The sequence below is a fragment of the Meleagris gallopavo genome, chromosome 1, assembly GCF_905368555.1.
Source record: "Meleagris gallopavo chromosome 1, MGAL_WU_HG_1.1, whole genome shotgun sequence".
Taxonomy (NCBI): Eukaryota; Metazoa; Chordata; class Aves; order Galliformes; family Phasianidae; genus Meleagris; species Meleagris gallopavo.
The window spans coordinates 105,873,633-105,894,544 of record NC_139404.1 but is presented as its reverse complement, the minus strand read 5'-3'; the positions used below and the strand labels follow the sequence as shown (position 1 = coordinate 105,894,544).

General features: G+C 38.9%; 1 protein-coding gene across 6 annotated transcripts in view; it reads left to right on the top strand.

The window, feature by feature from the left end:
• The window catches only part of ERG (ETS transcription factor ERG), a 142,829-nt gene that overhangs the window by 71,378 nt on the left and 50,539 nt on the right, over positions 1-20,912 (top strand). Inside the window, exon 1 of one of the 6 annotated variants that reach the window (XM_003202938.5) lies at positions 8,799-8,949. The exons of 4 other annotated variants lie outside the window; for them this stretch is intronic. In XM_003202938.5, the coding sequence (XP_003202986.1) occupies positions 8,932-8,949 (18 nt within the window). In that variant the 5' untranslated portion in view covers positions 8,799-8,931. Of the gene's footprint in view, positions 1-8,798; positions 8,950-9,144; positions 9,234-20,912 lie in introns of those variants that run through there. One more of the 6 variants, XM_085208485.1, reaches the window with a different exon arrangement.

Here is a 20,912-nt window from a genome sequence, read left to right as displayed (position 1 = left end):
ATGTCTTGTTTTCTAAATGAATTGAGTTTTAGAAATGTGGTTATATAGAATTCAGATCAGGTAGGACTTTATCAGTGTGGTATTTCTTGGCTATTGGTGTTTGTTATCGAGCTTTACATTGGTACTGTGTAAAAGAGTCACATTTCATTCTGGTAGTAAAAAGTTTTTTCATAAATTGCTTAAATAATGCCGAAGAGAGTTGCCAACAGGCCATTCTAGAGTCATCAAGTTTGCAGACAAAAGTATTTTGTACAACCCAAGCAATTCTGCAGAACCTTTACTGCCAGTAAGGGGTAAAGCTTTAACACGCTGGGTCTAATAGAAGAGAGGAATGAGAGTTTTCAGTGCTAGATAAATAAATGAGCTGTTTGTAGCACATAATCATGCCATGCTCTGAGGCTTGTCTTCTACTCCTCAAGAAAACACATGAAACTGTACTTTCCACAGGCTTCTTTGATTGTTATTTCCTCTCAACATGTTCTGTTCTTCAAAAAGGTGGTAAATATTTTTAGAGTAACTGTACAGTTGAGATTCAAAATAAACCAGTGTTAGTTAACAGATATATTTTTTGTCTCATCAGGCATATGGTATTACTGAGACATAGAGAGAGGCAGAAATATCAGACAGTTCTAGAAATATGAGCATTTTATCCTTTTTGGACCAAGCATCCTAGCCTTGGGGAATTCCTGGAAGACATACTATCACATTTCCTGAGTACTTAATTTTTTTATTTTTTATTTTTTATTTTTTTAAATCTCCTTGCAAAATAATTATTCTTGTGCAGTGATGCTCCCTGTATTTAAAAGAGCTAGTTAAATGTGCCTTTTTGTTCTAGACAACATGTGAAACTAAAAAAGAAAAAAAAAGAAGAATTTAAAAGTGCAATTGAATGCTTTTATTGTATATACATGAAGAATACATCTAGTGTTTGGAAATAGTGATAGGTATGGTATCTCCTGCTACTCCAATTTCTCCTTCATGTTTTTGACAAAATAAGAGGAGTCCTGGAGGAGTGTAGCTACTGCACTGCTCCATCAGCTCCAACCCCATTGCTCTTCTACCTGTGGCACCAGGCTAAGGGTCCCTCCTTCAGTCATCTCCATCTCAGTGCTAGATATCGTGAGATTCCTGATATGGATTGAAATAATATATGAACATATCAAAGTTTTCTTTATGCATCTATTGTTTCTTTTACCTGTCCTTCCCCACTGTTGAAGAATTCACGTTTGTCTTGAAGGCAATTGTCTAAGTGGAAAGAGGTTGATTGATGCTGGGGAAAAACATTCATGAAGGATTTAGGTTTTTTGCTGTTGTTCAAATCCTAAGCTACTCCTGAGTTCATGATTCGCATAAAAATCCTGAGGTTTCTATTTATGTCTGTATGTCTGTTGGGAATGGAGAATATTCCTGCATGTGTACATGTATCTCAAGGTGGCCAAAGGGTGGCAGTTTTCAGTTATTAAGAATGATCTGGATTAGCCTCAGTCTTTCTGGGTCACTAAGTTTCAAAAACAGAGATTTCACATCTGTTTCTTGTTCACAGCTACTAACAAAGAAGTACAATACCGAAAGAGTCCCAGTTTTAGAAGCGTGTCTGGTCCTTAAAGGAACTCAACTGGTTACTTAGAGGGAGAGAGAAAAAAAGCACAGTTATGCCTCCTATTCAAATTTACAGATTAGGCAAAAGCCTGGAGGTGAAAGGTCAAATAAAACAGTTGAAAGCATTCTCTATAGACTTCCTGGTTGTGGAGTGAAAAAAAAGAGCACACAGTCCTCCAAAGCATGCTATAAACACCAGAACAGTGTGAGAGACACGTTAATAGGTTCCATTCTTGATGAAAATCTCAGAACAGCTTCACTAATATGGTGTAGAAATCCAATATGCCAGATGTATTTGCTTGGTTCAGTGCCCTTCAATCTGGGGATAGCAAGACCTCGAAGGACAATATTCTGCAATAACCAGCTCAAAGTATTGTGTATTTTAGTTATAATTATCTAAAACACTTGGAAAAAAATGATGAAAAATGGTGGCCTTCGCCCTCACAGTTATTTCTTTTTTTCCTTGCAGAGAATTTGCTTTTTTGAAGTGTTTTCTTTGCACTGTGTTACCAGCGTCACACAATCAGCTTTGAATTAGATAATAGAAAACAAATAGTTTTCATATTGGTAGCAGCTTTCAGTCAAAAGTTTCAGCAGACTTTAATTGTTAATCCATATAGAGCTCCTTTGGCATGTAGCAGTATGATTATTAACATTACAGAGACGGGAAAATTTGGGAACATTCAAAGGACAGCTAGGGTGAGATTAATCTCATGTAAGCACAATTATCCAAAAGTTCATGTCTCAGGTAATCATGCAGATTCCCACTGTAGACAGTAGAGAGTGAGAGTGTGATTGATCTCACCTTTTAAGTAGATGTTGCAAGTTGCTGTTCTAGGTGAAACTGAAAGACGTAATGAAGAAAATTGTATTGAAGGCTGCAGAAGATGTCGAGGACAATTGATCTGGGCACCCACATTTAAGATGGGTGAAGTTTGAGGAAATGAATCCTAGCAGCAGACAGTGATTTGATTCCTTGTCTGCAAATATGTATATCAGCACTTCCCTGCCTGGCTAGGCTGCTGTGAAGTACACATGTTGGATATTACAGGAAACTCCAGTGTCAGAATATTATTGAGCATGCCAGTGTAGAGGAGAAAAGGCTCTGGGGAGACTTCATTACAGCCTCCCAGTATTTAAAGGGAGATTATAAACAAGAGGGAAATCAACATTTTACAAGGGTAGATAGTGATAGGACAACGGGGAGTGGTTTTAAACTAAAGGAAGAGAGGTTTAGATTAGATGTTAGGGGAAAGTTTTTCACTGAGAGGGCAGTGAGGCGTTGGCACAGCTGCCCAGAGAAGCTGTGGTGCCCCATCCCTGGAGGCGCCAAAGGCCAGGTTGGATGGGGCCCTGGGCAGCCTGAGCTGGTGGGGGGCAGCCCTGCCCACAGCAGGGGTTGGGGCTGGGTGGTCTTTGAGGCCTCTTCCAACCTCAACCATTCTATGATTCTATAAAATGTAATTCACGTAAACAGAGTTCCTATTTCTTTCATCTCCTGCTCCTGTGGTACTTTTCATGTATAGAGTAAAGCCGGTCTCCAAAGGATGATCAGAAAGGATAAAGTGATCAAAGGGTGACATAGTTATAAAAAATATTTTGGGTGATGCAAGATGAAATAGCTTGAGACACAGTTACAGACTCAGAGGTGGTCTTTGACTTTCAATTTGAAAACCTCCAACATTTTGTTTCTGTAGAAATGAGCTCACTGGAATACAGTTGTTGCTATTGTTCCATGGGTTGCAAAACAAAACAAAACAACAAACAAAGAAACAAAAAAACACCGCAAAAGACCAAACTTCTTCAAGTCAGGATCTCTTCCAGCTTTTCACCTCAGCGAGCAGACAAAGACAGTTCATTGCTCTGAGAGCGGTGGAACAAGAAACCCACCGAAACGAGGGTAAGGGAAGACGTGAAAGGACAAACTGACTGAAAGATGCGTATAGTGCATGGAGTGACTGAAGGAAGCAAAGAAAGTGTGAAGAATTGCAGTTGTAACCAGCCCTGAGAGCAAACTCGATGATGGGTACCACCGTAGCAGGAAGAGATCTACTTTCTTTGCCCTCGTTTTTATCCGAAGAAGTCACTGCAAGAGTCTGGAAGGAGCTGCGTGCACACCGTGTCACTGGGATCAAACGAGGCAGGCGGCGAGCCCCGAGCTCTTGTTCTCGGGGCACCGAGCACCCTCTAGTGACCGCTGCGGCCGTGCTCGGTGCTGGTGAGAGATCTCTCCTCCCCCGCCATGCCAGAGCTGACCTTAGGGCAGCAGGAGGCGTGAGAGCTTGGAAGAGACGCCGAAGGAAAGGGTGCTTCTTTATGGGATACGTGCCGTGTTGCCCCAGTGGCCAGACAGTGTTAATATTAGCAAATCAGCTTTATGCGGGGAAAGGAGGAGAGTTTCCCCTCCGTGATCAGATTTACTGACATTTTCTTTAGTCAGCTGAAAGTTGTGAACTAGAGGGTGGAAGTCCCAGTGCAAAGTGTGGTGAAAATTTGGTAAGAGCTTATTTGGTCCTCGCACACCAAGCAAAGCATGGCCAAGCTGAACGGAATATTTGGAGCTACATTTAAGCAGAAAACTGTTTTTTTTTTTTAGAGAAGATCTTTGTAGATGTATCTTCATGTGCCATGAAGTAGTGTTAATTTCTCTCAATTTCTTTAAATCTACTATGAAAAAAACTGCAGTGCAGTGTCTTTTATTGAACTGAAGTTTTTTGACTTGTAGCCTGGTTCAGCCAAAATAGGACCTCCTTTTTACCTTGATATTGATAAAAGGATCAGAGCTTGCTTTTCCTCTCCTCTCCTCTCCTCTCCTCTCCTCTCCTCTCCTCTCCTCTCCTCTCCTCTTCCTCTCCTCTCCTCTCCTCTCCTCTCCTCTCCTCTCCTCTCCTCTCCTCTCCTCTCCTCTCCTCTCCTCTCCTCTCCTCTCCTCTCCTCTCCTCTCCTCTCCTCTCCTCTCCTCTCCTCTTCCTCTCCTCTCCTCTCCTCTCCTCTCCTCTCCTCTCCTCTCCTCTCCTCTCCTCTCCTCTCCTCTCCTCTCCTCCTTCTCCTCTCCTCTCCTCTCCTCTCCTCTCCTCTCCTCTCCTGTTTTTATTACCCACATCTGCACGTGCTTAGTGTGCCGAATGAGATGAATGTGTCTTCACATCACCCAGCAGAATTTAAAGAGAGATATTTATAATGTAAATCTGTACAGTTATAGGGACATAAGCCATGTTATTAGCAGTACTAACAACATTTGAGAAAGTGAAAAGGAAAAAAGCTGTCCAGGCAGACTGCTGAACAGAAAATGGGAAAGTAAGAGATCTAGTGGCTTTTGTGAGGATGTTAGAGGTCTCCTCTAGCCTCTTGGTCAACCAGGTTCAGGAGTCACATTCTTGGTTTACCTCCCAGACAGCAAGATGGATTGCAGAGCTGTCTATATAGGGAATGCTGTGATACATTTCCTACATCCTAACTCTAGTAGATATGATATTAAAAAAAAAAAAAAAAAAAAAAAAAAGAGGATAGATTGTTCTAAAAGTTAATAAGATTGTTTCTAATAGCATGATAAATGGTTTCTTCAGAAATATTTTCTTGTCTTTTAGGTGAGTGCACACATTCTGGACATACTTCTTGTACTAGTGCTAAAGGCTATAACAAGCACAGCAGCTTGTTCCAGCAGTTGTAAATTTTCTCTGGAAATTCATCTTTTTTTAGGACCTAGTCAAATAATTTATTTTGCATGGTGAGATCAAATCTATCTTTTGTCTCCAGTGTAGAAACACTCATCTTTAAAAATGGAGCACTTTAATCCTGAAGGTCGAAGGCACTTAAAGCAGCGTTTAAGCCTGTCAGTATCTTTGAAAGAACTGAAGCACAGCTATAACTTTAAAGCATGTTTAAAAATCCTGTTTTGATCAAATAACATAAGCACATATGTAGTGCCAAGGAGATAAGGTATTGTTTTGCTGTTCTGTGGTTTCTAGATGCAAGCTTGAATGTAAGAGAAAATTTCATCAGAAAGTAGCCCAGACAAATTGGGGCGAAAAGCTTGAGAGCAAAGTTATGGAGGGAAGCAGTGTTATGTGGCTTATGTGGCTTTTTGTACTCTTTGATACTTTTTGTATTATTGTGTTTTCATTCAGTCTGTTGACAAAGACACATTTTTTCAAACTCACACAACATTATTTCAGACAATAGCATGTACTTGCCTAACATAACAAAAGCATATTTTCTTTCTAGTTAGCCTTAACAAAATGCAGAAAAGAGAAAAATAATGGAAGTGTTTATATTATTTTTCGTTTGTAACTGAATGATGGTGATTTGATTTTCCTATTCTTACAATACCAAGGCTTTGCCTTGCAATTGGATTGACATTAAATGTAAGCCCTCAGAAATCTGCCTGTGGGTATTAGCATGAAAGTCAAATAAACTTCATTGAATTCTTTGGAACAGAATGTATGCCAGTTTAAAATGCCAAAATCCTTACTGGACTGTAGGCTCTGTAAAACTCATGTACTGAGAATAACAGAGCTCAGCAGAGTCTGATATTACCTGCTGTATGCTTCCAAAAGCCCTACAGAAATCAACAAGAAGTTTGTCTATATGGAGACAGGATGGAGAAGAATCATTACTAAATGCTGCTTGTGAATGAATTTGGTAAATCCCACCCACTGGAGGGATGGATACTTCAAGGATATACTTAAGAAAAAAAAAAATAAATATATATATGTATCAGGGGTTTAACTAGAGTGTAAGTCACCCAACTGGAACATTATACAACACTCTGAAATTTCAAGAAAAAGGCTCTAATCTTTGGCTGCCTCACTCATTGTTTGGAGATGAAAAGGGAGGAAATCAACATCCCCATGAAATACAATTACTGTAAATTGTTTTCTTTTTTGCTATTCATAATGAAAATAGGAAAGTTACCAGAAGTTTCTGACTAAGTCAATGGATGAGGGCCTCAAGAAGACAGTCAGCAGTGCAACTCCGGATTTTTATATGAATAACTCATAAAGAACAGAAATTATTCACAGTGGTGCTGTGAATTGTTCTGAATGGACGAGAAGTCACCTTTGCAATGGAGGAAACCAGAGCTCATTGAAGTGAACAATTAAAATCATGCTAGACTTTTACAGGGGATTGATCCTTTGATATCTCAGGACCCAGAGTGGGGAGTAAAAATAGGGTATCTGCTGCCTCCACTTTCTCTGCATCAAGAGGATGCTAGGTTAGATGTCAGGAGGAAATTCTTTCCCTGGAAGGTGGTGAGGCGCTGGCACAGCTGCCCAGAGAAGCTGTGGTGCCCCATCCCTGGAGGCGCTCAAGGTCAGGTTGGATGGGGCCCTGGGCAGCCTGAGCTGGTGGGGGGCAGCCCTGTCCACAGCAAGGGTTGAGATGGCATGGGCTTTAGCCCACGCTGTTCTATGGGTCTCCAATTCTGTGCTGGAGACTTCCTCAGCCTCTTGGGCTGGCTGAGGAGGCCTCAAGACTTCAAGCCTTGTGAGGCAGCTGGAGATAGAGGCTCAGCTCTGTGACACACTGCCAGGACTGAAATAAGGACTTCCCAGGAGGAGCTCTGCCAGATCCTAGTTGCTCCAGTCCTGTGTTGCTCAGTAGTACAAGCACAACAGCTGGGTCCTGGGATTTCCTGGTATGTGGTCCCCATGGGACCATTCCCATCAGCAAGGGTGGATGGAGGAGCTTCTCCTCTGCCCTGCCTCACTTGAGTGGAGCAGCACCTGAAGGGTCAAGGCCTGAGGGCCAGAGTCTGGGAGTTCACCTACAACAGGTGCTGCTCTGGAGAAACATCTTCTTTGGGTCAGCATAGGAGGAAAAGATTGACCTGGGGCTCATGCTACTACCATTGTCAGTATGTACCATTTGGAAAAAGTTCATTTGAAATACCACAGTCATGGCCAGGTACAGAAAAATGCTCGTTTCCATTTTTCTGAAGGAGCAGAAGAGGAAGGCACTACTAAATAATGCCAGCCTCTACTAAATAATGCCATTAAATATTGTCACTATTTTTTACTCTTTTTTGACCACAACAGGGCAGAAAGCACATGCCTGCTACAGTGGGAATTTTATATACCAGGCTGTGGTGCTCTCAAACAATGTGTCCGATGTTCTGATGTTATTACAGCAAGTATTGAGAAATCAGAAGCTGGTTACAGTCAGACGGGCTTTAAAAACTGCAAGATTATTGAAGAAGGAATATATTCTTACTTTTTAATTTTTTTTTTTTTTCAGTTTTAGAGAGTTCTATTCTCAAACTTTTATCATCCAAAGTGTTGCAAGGTTTACAAGAGTGGAAGAATTATGCCAGCGCTGGGTCTTTTCATGGCGTCTAATACCATGAAAACACTTTTCCTTTCTAATTCCCAACCTCTTTCTTTTTGTTTTAAGAGCTCAGCACTCCTAAGCAAGGGCCTAGGACAGTGATGTTGTGTTATTTGCACAGCTGGGAATTTTGGGGTGCCCTGTGTATGCCAAGAGCTATCTAAGGACAAACAATTATGAACCACAGTGTAAAATGTTACTATCATGCTCAAACCAGGAAGGGAATTGACAGTGAAACCATCTCATTTTCTAGCAGGAAAAGCTATAAACTAACAAACGGAAGAGTGTGAAAAATTTAAGACTGTTTAAGGCATTCAGACATTTGCTTTAGAAATGCATGTTTTTCTGTGACTTCCTTTCCTTGGTGAGAAAGAGGTATCAAAAAGAAATTATTGTTGCCAATCTCTTGCTTCTTCTCTAAGAACAAAAGTGCTAAACCTGATAGGCTGGAAAGCATCCGTAGCCCAAGAACCTAAGCATGAGGTTGATGGACAAATATAGATGCGGTGTAAGCTGGCCAGGCTGCATTAACATATTTGGAGATACACCCGCTTATACCCAGTCAGGCTGCGGCCCTGAATCAGCAATTCCCCAGTGAGCAGACTGCATGAAACCAATGCTGAACGTGGCCCATTTCATCTGACATCTGCATCCTGCCTCGGAGCAACGTGTCGCACTTATTGCACATCAGATCACACCTGCCCAGGCAGTCACAGGCAGTGGACTTTTTTTGTTAGGAAAAAAAAAAAAGATTTTTAGTCACATATCATCAAGAAAAACAACATTGTTTTAGGACTCTTATCTCTTCACTCCCAAATATCCTGTTTCTTCGAGCTGCAGTGGCCAGGACCAATAGAAACCTCTTCCTGCCATTGGCTGACTTCATTTCCCAGAGTTAGCACAATCTCATCCGCTCTAAACAACCTCATCAAAACTTCTTTCTGGTCAGAGCGAAGCAATAATTATTATTAGCAATTATTAGCGATCAATAATCTTGATCACATTATGGCAAGCACTATTAAGGTAAGAAAGGGGTACCTTTTTCATTGGAATTTTTTTCAGTAGCATTTTCTTTGGTTTCCTTTATCAACCTAGATAAGTTAGAATTGGGCAACACCCCCACTGCCACAATAGAGGACAACAAGATTTCCTTTGTACTGCCTAGTAAATTTCCTTTTTCCTACTCCAACCATCCGCAAGGCTTAAAAACTTCAAACTCGGAAAAAAAATTGGGTTTTTTAAATTCACTGTTCAGTGCTGTGGATTGCATATGCGAAGCCCTTTTATGAGAGCTTCTGAAATTTCTTGTAGGTACCATTCTGACAACTTGGATGTGTTTGCAGACTGACAGAAGGGGAGAGGGTGTGTGCTGAAAGGAAAAAAAGGGTTCCTAAGATTGCTAGACTTTTGGATACTTTTAAATGTTTCTCTTGTTGATGGGGACACAAATACTAGCAAATGGGAACCAGAGGCACCAGCTCTTCTTTCCGTGTCCTGCAGATGTGCTTTTCTAGAAACTCTAGCCTGGTACTCAGGACTTTTCGTAAGGTTATTTTAATGGTGATGTTAAGATCTCATGGGCGTGTTCTTTTTCTTTAAAATTTTCGGATAATAAAATTCTCATGCTGACTTATAAATTTCTCTTGGTGCATGTTTTATGTGTTTGGTTTTCTGCTTGTTTGTTTAATTTTGATTTTTGGGAATGGCTTTGCTGAGTTTTTCAGGTTGTTTCACTTAGAAAGTGGATTCAGTCTATCCGTCTATCTATTGAGTTTTTGCTTTTCTCTGTGTCGCAGTAGATGTCAGTTACATCTATTACATCTAATAACTGATTAATTGCAAAATTATAACTGTAACTAAATGTTTTGTGATAGTGAAACTAATTTTGTATAAAGAGCAAAAGAGATTGTGAGGTACAGCGAGGGCTCAGCAGCGTTGCATTATCAAATTCGGGATCAAGGTATTTGTTTTCTTCATGGTATTGTCTATTTTTGTACTTTTCTAATAATGCCAGAGTTTTTGTGAGAGATACAAAGTAGTGGTGGTGCTGGTTATAGGTAAGCAGAGCTGCAGTTAGATTTCTTGGTAATTTCTGCCTAGTTGTTGGTATTTAAAGATCACTGAATGCTTTTTGTTATATTTATCAAAATCTGAAAGTCTTACCTGTTGACAGTGTGGTTAAGAAATACAATGAGCCTTCTCTTTTTCCAATCACTGATGCTTTGGAGAGGGTATCTGTAGAGACAAAGATCTGAATCCGTTTTGCACTGCTGACCAGTATCTGTTACATGCAATGTAGCTTCTGAACCGGCTGAATTCCCTTTGGTTTTGCTGCACTTTTCAGTGCATTTTCAGACATGAGAGGATCAGGCTCTCTTTGAAATCTTGAGGCTCAGGAGGCAAGTTTTGCATTGCTGAGAGAAAGGGGTATGTGCTGAGACAGTAATGTGGTTTTTGGTGTTTATTAAACAGAGTGTGCTTTCGATGCTGATGGGAGAATTTTCTTCAAAACTGATAGTACAGTGAGATTAGATGTTATATATGCTTTGAAGAGCTTTTATTATTTATTTTTGCTCACTTTTTCTATGATTACATTATAATAGGGTAAGTGGTCGTGAAGAATATCTCATCCTTACTATTTCACCTCCACCTAATGCTTAGAGTGATGAGAAGATGCCATGTGCAGCTGTATATTGTGCAGCCTGTCAGTGTAATGCAGGCAGCAAAGCCTCCTGAGTGGGAAAATGCATGTTTTTGTCTCCTCGTCTGAGAATGCAAGCCCTGCAGAGGGAAATCTACACCCCACAACACTGTGGATTTTAGCACTTAAGAGGTAGGGAAGGGCTTATATTCTGAAGCAAGAATTTTATTTATGAGTGTAAAATGTAAAATTACTGGACAGAAATGACAGGTGCTTTGTACTCTAGGTGCAGGAAATGTACTCTGACATGAGGCTAAGCCAGTCCAAAGAGATTCAATTCCTCTTCTATGCTGGGTACATAAAGAAATTATTCAACTGAGAAGTTTCTGAAGTAAAGAAATTGCATTCAAAGGCCAAAAGGGTGCTTGTGCTTGTGCTAAGTATTTTGTAATGCGATTCAGTTATGTTTTTTGCCATTTCAAAATAATGGCCCATGCTGCCTGCCATGTCAGCAGCACCAGGCTACAGCCAGGGGAGGTAGAAAGCCTTCTGTGGGAGCTCTGTGAGGAAGCTCGCTTTCCTCTTTAGGGAAGCTGTGGAATCATTCAATGTGAAAAGAAAACTGGGCTGTGGTTGTTCATAACCAGATAGAAATTGCTCTCAACATGCATACGTGCAAAGCTGACCTGCCAGTTTGATTCATTCTTCTGTCACAAACCTGCAGCCAGACCTGCAGGACTCATGAGAAATTGGACTGGCTTAATAGGGGCTTTCCCAGGAGATGTACCTTTCCTCAACCCCTGGCCTCTTCTGCTGCTTGTCTCTCCTGGAGGTTGAGATTTCTAATACATTCACTTCCGTCTATCTGCTGCATTAAATTTAATCACTGTGATGCTTTTTTTGGCATTCAAAGGCCAAAATGTTTTTTCAAGGAGGAAAGGTCTCCCAGCCGTGAGGATTTCAGTGCCGATGTGACATGTACTCTTCTGGCACCTGGCAGATACGTGCAGAAGCACAGTTATGCATAGCCCTGAAGCTGAAGGCTGTCGAATCAACACAATACTGCTAATTATAAGCATCCCACTTGTTACAGTAAATACCATGTTAGAAAATATCAAGGACTTCTGAATAAGACATGTCTTTTTTTTTTTTTTTCCCCTAGGATTTTCTTTTCTTTTTTTTTTTCTAGGATTGAGCAGAAATAAAAATATCTATCCTGAAGGTCATTTTATGTTGTTTTGTTTGTTTGTTTTTAATTTTTTTTTTTCCCTATATTTTTTTCCCATTATCCCATAGTGAAGGAAAGAGCATGATGTAGAAAAATACAACTGGAATCATAATTTCTTGCCGTGTACCAAACCTTGTTAAATTTCTTTACCTTGCACTAATTCTTATAAAAACTGTTCAGTAAATTATCATGACTTTGCAATGACTTATTGATTACACTTGTGGATATTTCTTTTACTCTAATTTAATTATAAATATGTGAATGTTCCCTTTCCATTAGGAATTTTCTAATGTAGTGCTTGCATGGAAGCTATGATTTCTGGGAGAAAAAAAAAAAATTGTATATTTGATAAAGGGCAGGAGAATCATTGTGACTCTGAAGACCTGAGAATATATGGATGTATTTGTATAGTTTGTATTGTTGTATGGATATATGAATGAATAAAGCAGTATATATATATATAATATATATGTACATATATAGTGGCAAGATAATTTGTGAGAAATATTACAAAAAATTGTAAGTTAGTCTGTGCTTCTCTCTATAGCATTTTTCTCTCATTTTCTTACAGAAAAATTAAGTACTCTCATATATTTCTACATCCAAGGAAAACTACAGTCAGTTAAAAAAAATCTGTTCTTGGCATATCCGAGTCTTTGTTTAGAGAGCTGCATCTGCACTGAGGCCAGTAGAACTAATACAGCAATTTGTACTTCTGCTCCTTGCATAAAATTAATTAATTAATTCATTAGTTGAAGATTGTTCTGTTTTTTTTTTTTGTTGTTTGTTTGTTTGTTTGTTTGTTTTGGGGGGTTATTGTTGTTTTTTTTTTCATTATTCAGTTAGCAAATAATTCACTTTAAAGCTGAAAATTGGTTTTGGAGTGACAACCTTCTTAAAGTCAAGTGCACACCTAAGAGCTACGGTGAATCAGAAATACGAGCAGAAAGAGTGCCTTAAGTCATTTAAACTGATCTTACTTTATTCAGAGTTTCCACTAGTTTCAAGATGTTCATAGAATCAGAAAATCATTAAGTGTGGAAAAGACCACCAAGATCATCTAGTCCAACTGTCTGTATTTCACAGCAATAAAGACAGTAGAATCAGACCTATACTAATTTCCAGTATTAAAACATTATTTCTGACTCAAATATAGAATTTCAATTAAGAAATAGACATAAAAGAACAAAAAAAAAGATATTTTGAGGACTTTTGTTTTATTTTCTTTTGCTCTTAATCATCAGTCATTTAACTCAAGCTGATTTGTGGCTTCATATGCCAAAACTAACTCCAGTATAGGGATCTTGCTTTCCAGAAGTAAGTCCCCAGGCAAGGAACAACAGCTGGAAAATGCGTATGTTTGACTGTCTGGGTTGGTTTGTTTACTTGTTTTTTCTTAACAAGAACTATATTATCTCTTAACAAAATGTTTTTCAGCAAGGTCCATGAGTTACAAAAGGCCTTTCAGAAATAGCCTTTAAAGAATCAAGTGTTCTTGGAGAATGACTTGCTGAAAGATAAATAGAGAAGTATTTTTAACAAGTGTCTGTGCCAAAAGAAGATATTTATTTTCCAAGTGACAGTTTGTAATCCAGTTAAAATATATAATGTTGTTCCCTTGCAAGGAAATAGATTTCTTAATGCAATTTTCTACATCAAGCCAGCAGAATTATTTTGAAAATCAATAAAGTAGAGAAAAGAAAACGAAAATTGAATGTGTATTACTTGCATTACCAACTTAAAGAAAGTTGATGGGATTTAATAGGGTGTATCACATTTAGTGATAAGTCAGTCAAGTCAGAAAAAAACTTTGCATTGACTGCAACATGACTTCTATCAAATTTACCATTAACTAGTTAAAAAATAATTTCCTTTGTTGGATAATTACACAGTAGAGAAATACCAGCATTTTTTCACATCAGTTGTGAAAAGTCTGGAGTCTGACCAAATGAGCATGTGTTCTGTTTGTCATCCCGCTGTCCTTAATATATGTTTGTGTATTATGGAAGAAATATTGCCTGTGTTCAAAACACAGACAAAAATGCAGAAACTCTAAAATGCTTGTATGAAAAAAGAATCAATCCTTTCCTTAAAGGATGTATGTGCCTTTATGTTTGCAGGGTTTATTTTAATGTTGAACCAAGCCTGCCTGAGGTTGGATAGTAGTTTTCTAGTTGTTCCTTGACTCACCTAAAATCACCTACCTTTTAAAAGGGGGACTACGTAAACAAATCATCACAGTGAACAGAGAGAGAAGTTGTTTCAGGAAATCTGCTTCTAATATGAATCTGTATCAGGATTAGAAACCTGTATTACAAGGAAGCTCTCTCTCTCCCTGTCATGCATCCTTAGGTACACAGCTGCTCATTTTTACTACACAGTCATCCTATTAGAACCATTAATAACTGGTAAATACTGATTAATAACCAGTAAATATTGGTAATGTTTGTGTTGTTGTTGTTTTTTTTTTAATACAGTATTAAGATCAGTGATTACTACCATTGGTAACTATCCTTTACAAATATTATTTGTTTCAAAGTAAAATTAATTAAATGAAAATAACATTATAAATATCATTGAACTTCAAATAATTAAAAAGAATGATGAAGAACAGCGCTTTTTCAGTGGCTAGGCTGAGGGAGACTTCAAGTGATCATCCAACAGGCCACACACAGAGTTGGTGGATTCACCATCTCTGGAGGTGCTCAAGAGCCGTGTGGATGTGGCACTGAAGGACATCGTCAGTGGGCGTGGTGGAGATGAGCTGGTGGTTGGACTAGATCTTCAACCATAAAGATTCTGTGATCCTATGTACAATGAACCAGACAAATGATCTTTCAAACATATTTTGGGAATTAATGAATGAAAGGAAGGCATGGGATGCAGTGTCTCCCTTCACTTGCAGCCTGTTTATTTGGGATGTACACTGCAACCCATGGGTAGGAAGTGGTGTCACTAGGCTGGTGTTAACCCCTTCGCACTAGGAAAAGATCCAACTTGCTGAGTGAGACACATGTGGCCTGGTTATGCAGTGCTTGATAGATGGTAAGGAAATATGACGACAAATTACAAAGATTGGGTATATGCAAATACCTGAAGGAAGAGGTGGTGAGTGACTATTTATGGCAAGTGGCCAAACTCTTTAAAACTACCTGACTTAAGAGAAATCAGAGAGCATGAAATAGTGCTCTAAATGGGAAAAGCTGCAGGCATTTGGGCTTGCACTCCTCTTCCTTAGCTGCTAAGGGCTGTACTCACACTTGGACAGAGAAATGCTTTGTGTGACAAATCCCTAATTACATCTGTGCGGCAAGAAACAAGTGGCAGCATACAAATTCTAGACAGAAGGTTTTGCATAACCTCAGTGCTAGCCCATAAGATTTTTTTAAACCTCATTCTTTAGAGCTGAAAAACATCTTTTTTTAGACTATGTGTTTATTAGCTTGATAAACAGTAAAATGCTGCCACAGCAATTACCTTGATGATAAAGAGTCTGTAGACAGATACTTCCTGCATTCATTTCCTGCCAAGATAAGTTGCCAAAATCAGGGACTACCAATACAGGAAATGCTTTCAATAGGAACTTCCTATCTGTTAATATGTAATTCACTGAGAAGATCTAAGCCCCTCTCGCTTGATATAAAGGTAATATTTCACCTTTGCTGTTCAAACATTTAAGCCACATTACAACAGATCAGTTTGTGTAAAAATTTAGGACGAATGCTTTTACTTGGACTATTAAATATATTTATGTATATACATTCCATTCAATAGTATAAAAGATGATCCTGCATTTGCCACCTGCAAATTGAGGTGGTTCAACATACATTATCATTCTGTCAGGCTAAGAGCAAGAAGCTTTTCCCAGTCTTCGTCTTGTTGCTTGCATCCTTTCCCTATTTGTATGCATGATCAAATAAAATTTATGTTTCACTAGTGCTTGAGGTGTACTTCTCCAAAAAATAGCGTGTTCTGGGTATATTAAAGAGTCATGACCGTCTCTTGCAATCCAAAGACATATATATATTTTACTAAAATAATTGAAATGGAAATTTTGCCTCACTGTACACAGAAATAAAACCACGGCTAGGCTGTACATTAGAACTTCTGGTAAGAAAAGGAGAAACCTGGAACGAAAGAAAAGCAAACAATGCCATAAAACCTCCACAGCTAACTGTAACGTCAAGGTAATTGCTTTTGGGCACATGAATAGAATGAATGAGGATTTTGGAAACCTTGAGTGAAATTGGCCAAAATGAAGTCCAAATTATTTGGCCGGTGGCTTGACTGGGGCCAGGCTTTCACCCAAGTTATTCATGACCTCAGCCCAAATATTGTGCATTGTTCTGCCAATGACTCCTGTGGAGTCATGCCAAGTTTCTGCCACTGTGACTGAGATCAGTATCTTGGCCTTTCCCTATAGAGCTGAGAAGTGCTTTGCTATTGTGGCTTTGGATATATCATGCCTTTTCATCTTTGAAGAATAGACAAACATTCAGTTATCCCCTTAAATTAGTGTGGGAGGGACAGATATTTAGCTTTGCGTTGTGGTCTAAACGGCTGGCAATCAGAGTGGATTTACAAACTCTTTCAAAGAACACCGTGAAGGTGTTGCTTGGAATACTGGCTTTTGGACATGAGAGCTGGTCCTGTTTGGTCCTGACCCAAAAGCCTGGTTCCTAAAAATGGGTTCTTCTCATTGAATCTAGAGTTGATAAGCAACTTCTAGGAGGCCATGGGTGAAGAAGCTCTAGGAAGTTGCCCCTTGACTTTAGCTTAACAGCAGTGCTGGGGAAGTAGATGTTCCATCCTGAAAGGAATGTCCCTAGTACATGATTAGCCAGCTCTTATCTACTTGCATACATTTTTATTATTGTTAGTCTTTGGCGTATTCACATCAGCTTCCCTCATGCATAAGGTATTCCCGTGGAAAGTTCTCATTTTTTTCACTAATCAAATCAACTCACTAATGTAATAGCCAGACACATTTTTCGCATGGTTTCCATGCAGCCATTACCTTGTAAAAAATTTTCCTGTGATTTGTCATCAAGGCACAGTTGCATGTACCGTTTTCATGGAATTCAGAATCTGATTGTTTAGTCTACACAAAGGGGGAAAGAAGAGGGGGATCCTGTGCCTTTAATGTTGTTTATAACGGTTGGACAGAGCTTGTCAGGTGAAGGTTAATTGCTCTCCAGTTAAAGCAGTTCTCTGCACAGATGGGTTATCAGGGCTGAACACACGTTACAAGATTAATCTCATTTCCGACAAGACTTCCCTTTCCTTCAACTGATTTTTGCTCAGCCATTGGACCTCTCACCAGCCGTTAAAAGCAGGGTGGGTTACCTCTGGGATATTAATGCTTGTGTGCAGTGAAACAATACAAAGTGTGTGTCATATCGGTAGGGAACATCTTTAGGAGACAGCACATTTCACTGCTGTTCTGAAGGTCGAGATTCATAAACAACAGAAACAATCAGGAACATTTATATTAACCCACTTAATGAACACAAATTCCAGCTGAATCATCTGTAGTCTTCCTTTTTCATGTCTGCTCTACTCTAAATATGGCATTTTTTAAGTTCCAAAACTGTGTTCTTGTTGAAAGCTTAGTCAACAAAATAGCTGCTTGTGAGATGTGGAACCCAAGTCTATCTATGCTTGTGTCAGGTCAGTTAACTGATAGATGCAGTCACTTCCTTAATGCTTGTTTCAGCAAGAGGAAATTTAACATGGTAGCCACTTGAAGAAATTCAAACTTCATGTTTTGTTGTTGTTGTTGAACTCTACATCAAACCTGTTGAATTTTCATTTTTCCCTAAGCTGAAGTAAACCAGAACTGGACCCACTACATTCAATGGGCTGCAGAAGCATGAGATGGACGTAAAGTGAATATAAATGTCCTTAATAAAATATTGCCTTATTAACCAAGTATGCAGCAGGTCTGCCAGTCCAATGGTGTCCTGAGCAATTGGGTGGAGTTAGTTCAAGGAGGCTATGGTATGAACACCAGTGTATCACTAGAGTGTTGAGTCTATTTTCAGAAGTTCTGATACAACCAAAATATCACAACTTGGCAAAAGTCTCTGACTGCCAAGTTTCTTCCATGCTGATTTAGTCAGTAAATTCTAAAACACTAAACAAGTATTCAAGGCAACAAACAGGGTAGCTCTTATGCTTCCTCAGAGTTTCCTGTTCTGGCTTAGGATCAGCACAGTCCTATCTGTTTAAGGCACAGAGTCTCTCCCACTGATTTCAGTAAGCTTTGGATTAGGCTCTGTAAAGGGTCACAGGCAGCACGGCATTCATCTATAATGGTCATTATAGATGTGAACCATTAGACAATACGAATGCATGCCAAACTGAGAGCATTGGAGCTATTCCAAATATGTTTTAGATTAAAAACTTGCCTACCTGCAGGGCTCTGCAATGGAGATGTGATGGACCCCACTTACTTTTTATTGAACAAATTAGATGGGACATTAGGACAGAGGTGTTTGCAGCATGTACAGTCAGAGAGGTTAAATACTAATGAGCATTACGTACAGGGAGACATCAAAAGATCATGTTATTTCTTCCAGTCTAGAGTCAATATACATAGGTAACTCTGACTGTAGTGTGTCCTATTTATATCATATTTCCATGGAAATGAGGACGGATACAAAGAGCACGATGTCACAATTTAATAGAGCAAATACAATTTTTTCAGCATAGTCACCATCATTAGTCAATTCACATGGATCGGCTGACTGAGATGCTCTTCATTTCATGGTGTGAAAGCTGTTCATGTTTGTCCAGAATGTGACTTGCCTTTCACATTGTTGTCACCACTTCTGAAACACATCATTCATCACCTCATTGTGCTCATATCCACTCCTTGGTCCCCAGTACAATTCAGTAAGAGCCAATTAATGTCTGTGGGTGCCGTTTTCTCTGCATGGAGAAATTTAGTAATACACCTTTGCTTCATATGCACTTCTATGTCTACCATCTCTTTTTCAGACTGCCCCTCTGCTGCCATCTGACACACGGCAACAAAATGGAATAGGATACTGGCAGGAAGGTTCAGTCTTTACTGCCATACCTCTGACATCATGGGCCAACATGATAAAATAGGAAGGATTGCTTTTGGAGCAGTTCTTGTGTATAAAGATAGTTCTTTTGTCATAAGAACTATTCTATCTTTAAAACTGACAATTTCTTATCTATTTTAGTCATAAAAGTAGTCTAATGACTACGAGATTAAAAATAATTTTTCCCTTGATTTAGAATTTGCAGGTTCTAAGGAAACGTACTCGCTGCAGTTATAGAGCTGAAATGAATGGTAGACAGGAATTTAACCTCTGGTGATCAGCTTCAGAAACTGTTCATATGCAGAGCCAAAGAAATTCAAGTGGATTCTCTTACTGGTCCAAATAAGATAGGAAAAGTACTTAGTAAATCTCCACAATTTCAATGGCTTCTTTCTGCCAGAGCAGGCAAGTTTAGCAGAAAGTTTTTAAATGGACCAAGTTGAAATTTTCCAAAAAGAGGTCCTATGGGTTAAGTTGTTAAATCTCTGCTTAGACTCCCAAATAAGGCTCTCCATTTTGCAAGGTGGTGAACAACTGAAGAGTTCCCCGTACTATTCTGTTTTGTAGAAGCATACAAAAGCATTGGATGGATTTTTGAAGGTGAAATACTTCCTCATGATTTAAAAGTGCCCTTGTGCCAGTTACCTTTTGGTTACCTGTGTGGGGAAAACAAACAATACCTTCTTAATCAATACTGCAAGTAAAAAAAGGAGAAATTGAAAGTGTTCATAACTTCTTTCCTAAAAAAAGACTTTGGTTAGTAAAATAATGTAATTGAAAAGCTAAAGAAAGAGATGAATTTAGAGGCTTTGCTGTACTCTTCTTCCTCTTACCTTACTCCCAACCTGTAAACTTTAACAGTTGAAATGAAACAAAGCTGAGGTTTTCCCAATCCTCTCCTGTATTTTCCTTCCCACCTTTACTATACTGAAATGGAGGCTGTTTTTACCTTGCAGGTTAATAACTCTTGTCCATGTTAAACTCTTCGGAACTTTCTTTTGATGATTTTACATTAGATTTTTATTTGCATAAATATCAGTGACATTAATTCAGATTAAAAAAATGCCACTAACACAATGCATATTGAGGATTTGACAACTACAATTATTAGAATAGCTGTTTAAAATATTTTGAAGTATAGCATGATCTTTACAATTATGTGTGAACTGTTGAACTTCAAGTTATTCTGAATGTATTCTTTCTCCATAACAGTGCCAAATCCTTTCCAATTAGCATGAATGTTACGTCCGAGCTGTCCTCATATTCACTTATTTTTCCCACCTGCATCACATATTGAATCTGACCTTTTAGAATCCAGACTAGAGCAGATTCAATCCCAAGTGTATTTCTCTTCTGAGTCTTCATAGGCTTCATAGTTTTCCTCTTTCCTAGAGGTTTTGTTTGGCCTTGACCTCTGTAAGTCTTAGCTGCCTCTCAAAGGATGCAACTCTTGCCAACTCTCACAATTTTTATCAGGAGTCTTGTGATACTTAGTGGTTTTCCTAAAGGCCAGTTTCTTATGCTTGAAGAACTCAGTTTCCATTTCTATTTACAAAAGACTCTTTGGTTCTAAAGATTCTACCCTAAGGGCTTGATCCAAAATACATTACTTTTAAATACTCCATATTTCTGGATCCTGACTTAAAAACTTCAAATGCTTCTGTGTGACAGAGCTGAACTCAACACAGAGCAGAGACCCTGCAGAAGAACTGCACGCACCATTTAGATAATTCTTACCCATTTTGAAGAGGGCTACACATATTGTTGCTACCACATAGGTGTTGTCCGGGCCTTGTGAGCAAAAGTAGATCTCAAGAAAAGCAAGAACCTTGCTTAAGATTTGAGTGCAGATGAACTCTCACTAACCTGGAATTTTATGGTGTACTTTTTAATTAAAAAAGTAATGAGCAGAACACATTTCTTATCATGTTTCTAGTTTCTAAACTAGTACCCAGATGGATTCTTACCATCATTTGTCCTGTACTCGGTCTTACTCCTGAAACTGTAATTACATAACACTGAAAGTTCAACCTATTAGATAAAT